The sequence below is a fragment of the Lonchura striata genome, chromosome 24 (genome assembly GCF_046129695.1).
Source record: "Lonchura striata isolate bLonStr1 chromosome 24, bLonStr1.mat, whole genome shotgun sequence".
NCBI lineage: Eukaryota > Metazoa > Chordata > Aves > Passeriformes > Estrildidae > Lonchura > Lonchura striata.
Window position 1 is genome coordinate 779,064 of NC_134626.1, and position 10,149 is coordinate 789,212.

The 10,149-nt window shown below is 62.1% G+C and overlaps 1 protein-coding gene and 1 long non-coding RNA gene across 2 annotated transcripts; one reads left to right on the top strand and one right to left on the bottom strand.

Annotated features, from left to right (window-relative positions):
• The first annotated feature begins 4,981 nt into the window (after positions 1–4,981).
• HES4 (hes family bHLH transcription factor 4) lies at positions 4,982–7,402 on the top strand. Its single transcript, XM_021537757.2, has 4 exons — positions 4,982–5,275; positions 5,477–5,572; positions 5,665–5,752; positions 6,385–7,402. The coding sequence occupies exons 1-4, from the start codon at positions 5,165–5,167 to the stop codon at positions 6,981–6,983; spliced, it is 894 nt and encodes a 297-aa protein (XP_021393432.1). The 5' UTR covers positions 4,982–5,164; the 3' UTR covers positions 6,984–7,402.
• Positions 7,403–8,469: 1,067 nt separating this feature from the next.
• LOC144247442 (uncharacterized) lies at positions 8,470–9,580 on the bottom strand. Its single transcript, XR_013341158.1, has 2 exons — positions 9,534–9,580; positions 8,470–8,824 (listed from the first exon to the last, which is right to left on the bottom strand). It is a non-coding gene; the product is annotated as an uncharacterized LOC144247442 (long non-coding RNA).
• Between the last annotated feature and the right edge of the window lie 569 nt (positions 9,581–10,149).

A 10,149-nucleotide genomic window follows, 5' to 3' on the forward strand; every position in this document is an offset into this window, starting at 1 on the left:
GATGCTCGGGGCTGGAGGCTGCGCTGTAATTTGTTCCCCATTATGGGCCGCCAAAAAAAAAAAAAAAAAAAAACACAAAACCAAAAACCCAAAAAACCAAAAAAAACCCAACAAAAACCCCCAACCAAGCCTCCTCGCGAGCTGCCAGCCCTTAACATCTCCATTTCTGCCGTGTGACACGTCCCGAGGGGACACGGAGGCCGGGAGGTGCCGGGGTTAGAGCCCGGCCCGGGCAGGGAGCGCCCAGGGCTGAGCAGCCCCCGAGAAACGGGGGGACACAAAACCCCAAAACCCCAAAACCCCAAAACCCCAAAACCCCGCCCGGCCCCCGGACCCTTTATCCGCCTCCTCCCCCTTGGGCCGCGCCGCTTTCCGGCCGCGTTCCCCAGTTCGGGGCGGGCTGGGGGCAATGAAATGGGGTTCGGTGGGGTTTGGTGGGGTTCAGTGGGGTTTGATGGGGTTCAGTGGGGTTTGGTGGGGTTCAGTGGGGTTCAGTGGGGTTTGGTGGGGTTCAGTGGGGTTTGATGGGGTTCGGTGGGGTTTGGTGGGGTTCAGTGGGGTTCAGTGGGGTTTGGTGGGGTTTGGTGGGGTTCGGTGGGGTTCAGTGGGGTTTGGTGGGGTTTGATGGGGTTCAGTGGGGTTCCGTGGGGTTCAGTGGGGTTCAGTGGGGTTCAGTGGGGTTCAGTGGGGTTTGGTGGGGTTCAGTGGGGTTTGGTGGGGTTCAGTGGGGTTTGGTGGGGTTTGGTGGGGTTCAGTGGGGTTTGGTGGGGTTCAGTGGGGTTTGGTGGGGTTTGGTGGGGTTCAGTGGGGTTCAGTGGGGTTCAGTGGGGTTCAGTGGGGTTTGGTGGGGTTTGGTGGGGTTCAGTGGGGTTCAGTGGGGTTCAGTGGGGTTCAGTGGGGTTTGATGGAGTTCAGTGGGGTTCAGTGGTGTTCAGTGGGGTTCAATAGGGTTTAGTGGGGTTCAATGGGGTCCAATGGGGTTTAATGGGGTTCAGTGGGGTTCAATGGGGTTTAGTGGGGTTTAGTGGGGTTCAATGGGGTTCAGTGGGGTTTAGTGGGGTTCAATGGGGTCCAATGGGGTTCAATGGGGTTCAATGGGGTTTAGGGATCACAGGTGGGCAGGGACGAGTGGGGACAGCCACCAGCGCTTTGTCCCTGCTCCCGGCCCGCCTCAGCCGCGATATCGGCACCAACAACCCATCCCACACCATCAGAATCCAAAGCTTTTAAGCTGTTTTATTTTAAAAGGGTTTTTTGGTGGTTTTTTTTTTTTTAAAGGATCAAGATTAAATATATAGGCCACGGCCGCAGAGGAATCTCGGGGACTCTGCACACAAAGCCCGAAGGAGGAAAATCCCGGGTCTGCATCCAGAGCTTGTTGAAAGGCTCTCACTCGCCCAGCACAAGCTGGAAATCCCGAATTATCCCGAGCTGGGGAGGCTACAGGGGAGGGATGGCAGGAGGGGAGGGCGCAGGGATTGCAATTCCCGCTGCAGGGGGATAAACGCAGCGGGATCAAAGCTGCCGAACCGGGATTCGCCGCTCCCGGCGCGCGTTCCCTCGGCGTCTCCCGCGGACCTGGATGAAATGGATGGGAAAGAGCTGCAAAAATGTGGGCCGGGCTGGAGAAAAGCGGCTTAGAGGGAGCAAAGCCCCGGGCAGGGAGGCCGCGATCAGCAGCGCTCCCCAGCCTGCCATGCCAGCGCCCCGTTTCCCAGACCCCCAAACCTCGATATTGATTTTATATTTATATTTATATTTATATTTATATTTATATTTATATTTATATTTATATTTATATTTATATTTATATTTATATTTATATTTATATTTATATTTTTTATATTTATATTTATATTTATAAAAGGATTCGGGGCCTTCTCCACCTCTCGCTGCCCGGAGTTCCAGCCGGGAATTTTCCAGGCTCCTCCCGGGAATTTCCAGCTGCAGGGGTGGGAAGCCGAGGCGGGCACAGCTGGCCACAGCTGGCCGCAGCTGCGGAGCCGCAGGGGGGTGGCGGGGGGTGGCCGTGTCCCCATCCTGTCCCCTTTGTGCGGCTTCCATCGCCACTAAAAGGGTGTAAAAACCCCGCGGGCCGGGAAATGGCCCTGGGCACATCCCAGGGCGGCTTGAGGTGGGGATAAAACCAAACCAAACAAACCAAAGCCGAACCCGTCCCTGCGGAGGAAGAATTCCGGTGCAGGAATGGAGCTTCCCCAGGGCTCCCGAGCTTTGGGACCCGGGGAAGGAGGAGAGAAGAGCGGCGGGGCCGGGAGGGATGCGCGGGGCTCCGAGCGCAGGAATTCTCCCGAGTTATCCCCTGGAATTCCCTCCGGAGAGCAGCACAGCCAGCGAGAGCTGCTCCCAGCCTGGCAGTTGCATCACGCTCTGCTGAAATCCTCCTGAACTGACTTTTTATTTTTTTTCTTCCCAGTGTAATTATGTAATGAATGCGTTCAGAGCAAGCTGCTGAAGGAGGGACATGATTTTTAAAATTTTTATTATCATTATGACTTATTTCCTCCCGGGATTTTTACAGCCTCCCTTATTCTCAGGGAGATTGCACAAGGGGCTGTTGTTCTGCCGTTTATTGCTCTCAGAAGGAAACCGAGCCCCCGAACCTTCGCAAGGACGCTCAAAAAAGCCCTTTAATAACATTTATTCCTCCCCAGGGACACAACCTGCCGCCTTTTTCCAGAGGAACGGGCCCCACTTTGCTGCCACCGCGACTCCTCCAGAAAAACAACACCTCCCACGCAGCAGAAATCGTCATTCCGGCCGGAATTGCTGTTCCCGTGCTCGCGTGCGCCTCGGGCAGGGCGAGGAGAAGCTCCGGGAAGAAATGAATCCTCCGGAGCTTTGATGGCTGCGGGAGGACCGGGCCGCTTCCTTTCCTTTCCTTTCCTTTCCTTTCCTTTCCTTTCCTTTCCTTTCCTTTCCTTTCCTTTCCTTTCCTTTCCTTTCCTTTCCTTTCCTTTCCTTTCCTTTCCTTTCCTTTCCTTTCCTTTCCTTTCCTTTCCTTCCCTTCCCTTCCCTTCCCTTCCCTTCCCTTCCCTTCCCTTCCCTTCCCTTCCCTTCCCTTCCCTTTCCTTTCCTTTCCTTTCCTTTCCTTTCCTTTCCTTTCCTTTCCTTTCCTTTCCTTTCCTTTCCTTTCCTTTCCTTTCCTTTCCTTTCCTTTCCTTTCCTTTCCTTTCCTTTCCTTTCCTTTCCTTTCCTTTCCTTTCCTTTCCTTTCCTTTCCTCTGGGAATGATTCACTGGAGCCAATTCAGAGCAGAGCAGGAGTCAGGCCAACAGTGGGGATTAAATTCCACGTGTGCTTCCCTTCCCCTCCCAGAAAATTCCCACAAACTCAGCTGGGCTGACCTCAGTTTTCAGCTGGAAAAACCGGACGTGTTTTCCTGAGAGTTTACAAAAAAACCTCATTTTTATCCTTCAGAACGGCTGAAGAAAGGGGGAAAAAGGGAAAAAGGAGCAGCGCTTTTCCAGCCCAGGAACCCTCCCCACCGGGCGCCGGGGCCTGCGCGGAGCTAATTCCCAATTTATGATTATTAAAAGATTAAAACCTGCAGCAGCAGCGAGATTTCACACCGGGCTGCGTGCCCCGGGCAGGGCTGGAAATGAGGGGGGCTGCTCCATGCCGGGGTCCCACAGTAAAGGGATTTCTTTGGGATACGGGGATGGAATTCAGGGCTGGAAATGAGGGGGGCTGCTCCATGCCGGGGTCCCACAGTAAAGGGATTTCTTTGGGATACGGGGATGGAATTCAGGGCTGGTTGGCACCTCCCTTGGCACGCTGCGCCGGTGGGCACAGAGCTCGGTTTGAACCAACCTCAGCGACAAAAAGCCCCAAAATCGGGGCAAGACGCCAGGCGCCCCTTAGGGGCACGGAAGGGATTTTAGGGGGGTCACTCCCTGCCAAGCCCCAATTTCACAGAGAGGGGGGGACAAATTCCGAGATCCCCTTGGGCATCCACGGGGCTTAGCAGGGTGTCGCACCCGGAGGTGGCGACACACTCCGGGGGGTTCTGCCGCCTCCAGCCCGGTTAAACCGGGGGCGTCGCGGAGCATCACCGGGGGTGCGAGAAGGCGCCGGAGGTTCACCCCCCGTGCTCAGTCAGCTTCCTCCCGCTGCGGCAGCGCCGGGATTCGGTAGCCGGGGCCCGGGGGGAGCGGGGGGAGCGGCAGGGGCAGCGCAGGAAGGCGGCAGCCCCGCGGGCGGTGCGGCGGGGCGGCTGCCGCCGGCGGGCGGCGGCGGCGGGGCGGGGTTTTCCCATGGATCCGGGAGCGCTCCGGCACGCGCTCCAACGGGAAAACCGGGGGGAGGAAAGGAGAGGAGTGGAGGAATGGGAATGGGAATGGGAATTGGGGGGGGCGGGTTGGGAACGGGGGGAACCGGGAGAAGGCGGGGGGAGCCGAGCCGCGGCCGTGATTGACAGCGGCGGCCCCGCCAGCCAATGGGAGGCCAGAGCGCCCGCGCGGCCGCGCGCACGCCCCGCCCATTGGCCGCCCGCCGCCGCCGCCTCGCGTGCCGCGCCGGCCGCCGCCGCCCCGGGCCGGGTGTCACAGCGCGGGCGGCGGCGGGGCCGGCGCGGCGGCGGCGGCGGCGGCGGCGGGGCCAGCGCCCCGCCCGCGCCCTGCCCCGCCGCCCTCCCCTCCCGCTCTGCCCTCGCTCCCCGCCCTCCCCTCCCGCCCCCCTCGCGCCCCACGTGGCCGCGCCGAGGGGACGGGGGGGCGTTCCCCGCGCGCGCGTGACGGGGCGGGGCGGGAAGGGAGGGAGCGCGAGGGGGGCGAGGCGCGGGCCAATGGGAGCGCGGGGCGCGCGGGCGGCCGGGCGCGGGCCGGGCGCTGATTGGCCGCGCGCGAGTGTGGGAACGGCGGCGGCGGCGGGTTCACACGAATGGGCGCCGCCGCCGCCGCCGCCGCCGCGGCCGCCGGGCTATAAAGGGGCGCGGGCAGGGGCGGGGGGCGCCGCCGACCGCACGCCCCGCGCCCGCCGCACGCGCCCCGCGCCCGCCGCCGCACGCGCTCCGCTCGCCCCCTCCGGCTCCCTTCCACACCCCGCACCAGAACCTCCGTTTTGCCGGTTCCACGTTCTTTTTTTTTTTCCTTTTTCTTTTTTTAATATTTTTTTTCCTTCCCCCGTTCCTCCACCGGATCTCAGCCATGCCCGCCGATACGGGCATGGAGAAACCCACCGCCTCGCCCATCGCCGGTGCGCCCGCCAGCGCCAGCCACACGCCGGATAAGCCGCGGAGCGCCAGCGAGCACCGGAAGGTAAATGGAGGAGGAGGAGGAGGAGGAGGAGGAGGAGGAGGAGGAGGAGGAGGAGGGTGCCGGTCGGGGCGCAGCAGCGGTGGCGGCGGCGCTGGATGGCGGCAAGCCCGCGGCCGTGCTGAGGTCGGTGATGGTCTCGGGTGCGGTGCTGGGGGCCCGGGGCCGTGCGGGGGGCGCTGACCGGCTCCGCTCTCCCCGCAGTCCTCCAAGCCCATCATGGAGAAGCGGCGCCGGGCGCGCATCAATGAGAGCCTGGGGCAGCTCAAGACGCTCATCCTGGACGCGCTCAAGAAGGACGTAAGTGGGGCTGCGGGGACACCGGGGATTCCGGGGACACCGGGGCATGGCCGGCCGCGGGCAGCCCTGACCCGGCCGCTCTTGTCCCGCAGAGCTCGCGGCACTCCAAGCTGGAGAAGGCGGACATCCTGGAGATGACCGTCAAGCACCTGCGGAACCTGCAGCGGGCGCAGATGACCGGTGAGTGCCCGCCCCGGGGCCACCGGGCGTGGGGACAGGGCACCGGGCACGGGCATCGGCGTCTGGAGCGGGGACTGGGGTCTGCACCGAGCTGAGGACAAGGGATCGGGATCCGGAGCGGGAGCTGGGGACAGAGAACGGGGACAGGGATCCGGACCGAAGGCGGGGCACCGGGAACCGGATTCCACACCGGCGACTGGGAACTGAGGACGAGAGAACGGGAGCTCGAGACAGGAGACCGGGAAGGGGCTCCTTACAGGGAACCTGGCTCCAGACCGGGGGCTGGGGACCGGGAACCGGGCTGCAGCCCCGGGCTTGGGGGCTGGGGACCGGGAACCGGGCTGCAGCCCCGGGGTTGGGGGCTGGGGACCGGGAACCGGGCTGCAGCCCCGGGGTTGGGGGCTGGGGACCGGGAACCGGGCTGCAGCCCCGGGGTTGGCGACAGGACCGGGAACCGGGCTGCAGCCCCGGGGTTAGCGACAGGACCGGGAACCGGGCTGCAGCCCCGGGGTTAGCGACAGGACCGGGAACCAGGCTGCAGCCCCGGGGTTAGCGACAGGACCGGGTGCTGGGGACGGGGTACCGGGGCCGGTACCCCGGACCTGCCGCTCACCGGCCGCCCCGTCTCCCAGCCGCGCTCAGCGCCGACCCCACCGTCCTCGGCAAGTACCGGGCCGGCTTCAACGAGTGCATGAACGAGGTGACCCGGTTCCTGTCCACCTGCGAAGGGGTCAACAGCGACGTGCGCACGCGGCTGCTGAGCCACCTCTCGGCGTGCCTGGGCCAGATGGTGGCCATGAACTACCCCCCTCCTCCTCCTCCTCCTCCTCCGCCGCCCGCCCAGCCCGCACATCTGGCGCAGCAGCCGCTGCACGTCCAGCTGCCGCCGGCCGCGGGCGCGGCCGTGCCCGTGCCCTGCAAGCTGAACCCCGCCGAGGCGCTGTCCCCCAAAGTCTACGGCGGCTTCCAGCTGGTGCCGGCCACCGACGGCCACTTCGCCTTCCTCATCCCCAGCCCGGCCTTCCCCGCCGGCTCCGGACCGGTTATTCCGCTCTACGCCAACGCCAACGCGCCGGGGGCGGCGGGCGGCGGCGCGGGCAGCGCGGCCGCCACCCCCGCGGCATCGCCGGTGCACGGGCTGACATCGTTCGGGGGCGGCATCGGCCCGGCCTCGCAGGCCGCGAGTCCCGTCGGAGGGGAGCGCAGCGAATCCGTCTGGAGACCCTGGTGACTCCCTCCGAGTCACTCCCCTCTCCAAAAACAAAACAAAACAAACCGCAACAAACTCTCCTTGGCTCCGTTGTATGGAGCCCCTGTTATGTTTTGGGGTTTTTTTAAAGCAGATTTAAGCAGAAAGGAAGAAAAGGACCTCGCTATGAACGTGCTATTTATTATTTTCAGAGGTTGGGATCTCGACTTGTATTTTTACTCCTTTAAAATGCCTTTATTTGAGATACTTTTTTTAAAGAAATGAACAAAAAATAATAAATGAGAAATAGTTTTGTAAGAAATATTCAAAAAGTTATAATGCCAAAGTTGTTTGTATCCTGTTGGTCTGTGGGTGTGTGCGTGCCTGTGTCGAAGACTTCCAAAAATGAAAAGAGAAAAAAAAAAAATGCAGGTGTTTCAATAAAGGAACTCTTTGAAATATTTTTTTTTTCCCACTCTTTCATTTTGTTTAAGAGTGGGCAAGGACGAGCTCATCCTCTGTGTACAAAAAAAAAAAAAATATTGCACTGGACTTTATGGCTTTACTTCAAGATAATTGGAAGGGATCTGGGTGAGAAATTCGGGGGGAAAGTGATGGGGCTGAGAGGAGGGGGTTAAATACCCCCCGAATTTTGCAGAAAGAAGAAGGATTGCTAAAAAAACCCGCGCTGGAAGCTGAGCAAACACCTGGGGTGTACCTGCTCCCAAAATCCCAAAGCGCCGCTCCGCTCGGGGTGGGGGTGGCTGCCCCGGAGTTCTCCGGGCGCACAAAGGCGCGAGAGGCCCGGCCCCATTGTCGGGAGGGTAATTAGGAGGGATAAAGGGTCTCATCGAGTATGCAGCGGGCTCTTTGGGAAGTTGGGAGCGCTATTGAAGCGCCTGGGAACTCGGAGCCGAGGGTTAATGTGTGGCTTTTTTTTTTCCCCGGCGCTCTCATTGACAGGGCCAGATAGACTCTGATACTCAATGCTGCTGTAAATTCAATTGCCCGGCCTCACAATGCCCACCTCATCAAAGAGAATAACTCGGGGTTGTGGCTTTTTCTTTGCCGCTGAGCGGGGGGACTGAGGAAAAGACAGCTCTGCCACCCATTCTGACTCAGCCCCGGCACTTGAATCGCGGCCAAGTGGAAGCGATCGCAGCCTCTCGCACACGGAGAATGAGCCACTTCCAATTGTCACCAATTAACGAGGGCCGCGCTGCGGGGAGAAGAGCGCGGCAGGGAGCGGCCGGCGCAGGCCCGGCTTTGTGCGCCCTGCTCCGCATTTGGGAGCTGGGGCTGCCCCGGAATCCGCGGGGGAAACGCCAGGACAGGAGGTGGGAGTGCCACAGGCGTCTCCCGCCCCGGCCGGGGTCTGTGCGGTCCCGATTTCCTCGCTCCCCCCTTCCCGGGAGCCCGGGGCTTGTCCTGGTGGGTGGGCAGGGGGATGAGCCCGCTGGCACCAGCAGCGTTTCCCAGCTCAGGGAAGGAGCTGGTATTTGCAGACATCCAACGCCACAAAGCCAGGCGGGTTTTATTTTTTTATATCTTTTTTTTTTTTTTTTTTTTTAGAACGGAAATGCAATTCCATCCTTCAAGGTCTGGTCCCATTAACAGCAGGGCTGCAGCTCCTGTGAGAGCAGGGCCTGTGGCTGCGTGTGCTGGGGGTATAAAAAGCAGATTATCGGCTCCTGGAGGCTTTTTACAGCTTCCTGATGGCTCGGGCGCGGCTCGATAAAGGAGCACAGGCTGCTCGGAGCCTGGTACCGATCCAGTCCGGCAATTCCTGCGCTCCGCAGCCAGCGTGGGCAATCGATCGGTCTGAGAGCCCTCCAGCCCCGGGCAGGGCGAGGGATCCGGCCGCATCAGGAGCTTCCCAGGAGCTTTCGTTATGCAATCACAGACATAAAATCGCGTTACAGCAATCCTCCTCCATCGCCCACAGCCCTGCCCCTCCTCTCCCGTCTGGAGGAGGCTCGGAGGAGCAGATGAAAGCCTGGCTGTCGCCTGCTGCAACCAAATCCCTCCCCGGGGCAGCCCCGCGCCCCCGGCCGGGCTCTGAGCGCCCGCTGCCCCCGAGATCCGCCGAATTCGCTTTATTGCGGCGGCAGCGGCGAGCAGGGGCTGCTGAGCGCCGAGCCCCGGGCCGGCTCCGCTCCCGCCGGGCCAGCCCCGCTCCCACCGGGCCAGCCCCGCTCCCGCCGGGCCAGCCCCGTTCACACCGGGCCAACCCCGCTCCCGCCGGGCCAACCCCGCTCCCGCCGGGCCAACCCCGCTCCCACCGGGCCAACCCCGTTCACACCGGGCCAGCCCCACTCCCACCGGGCCGGCTCCGTTCCTGCCGGGCCAGCCCCGTTCACACCGGGCCAGCACCGCTCCCACCGGGCCAGCCCCGTTCCCACCGGGCCGGCTCCGTTCCCACCGGGCCAACCCCGTTCCCACCGGGCCGGCTCCGTTCCCACCGGGCCAGCCCCGCTCCCACCGGGCCGGCTCCGTTCCCACCGGGCCAGCCCCGCTCCTGCTAACCCCGTTCCTGCCGGGCCAGCCCCGTTCCCACCGGGCCAGCCCCGCTGGGACAGCCCGGAACGTCACCTCAGGCAGCCCCCGAGCCACCTCCGCCCCTTCTCTGCTCCGCCGGGGGGGCAGAGCTGGGCGGTGCCGCTCCAGAAATTCCAAATCCTCCCCAGGAATGCCGCGGCCGTGAGCTCCAGGTGGAGGTGCCCGGCTCTGCTCCATCCCAGATTGCTGCCGCTGGCTCCGGGTTGTGCTTTTGTGGCCTTTTTATTGTGTGTTATCTTCCACCCTGAATATTTCCACGCTGAGATTTCTCGTGTTTTGGATGTAGAAACTTCTGGTGCTGCATTTTGAACTTGTGCGACCGCGCTGTCGCCAGCTTCTTCCATTTCTTTATCAGCTCATCCCTTCCAGGCTGCTCCCCTCCAACAGCAGCACCGCCGAGCCCCTCCAAAGGCTCCCGAGGCTTTTCCAGAGGGTCCCAAATTTGCCCTTATCCCTTTAAAGGTGCAGGGACGGAGCAAAGTGCGCGGCTCCCCAGAGGTGAAAGTCCAAAGGGACGCGATAATGGCTCGGGCAGCCGGGAATTCCCGGGGATCAGGGAATGATCGGGGTGTGGTGGGGGAAGGAGGGCTGGGAGGCGTCCGAGCGGGGCGGAAAATCCGAGATTCCTCCTCGCCCGAGCCGAGCTGGA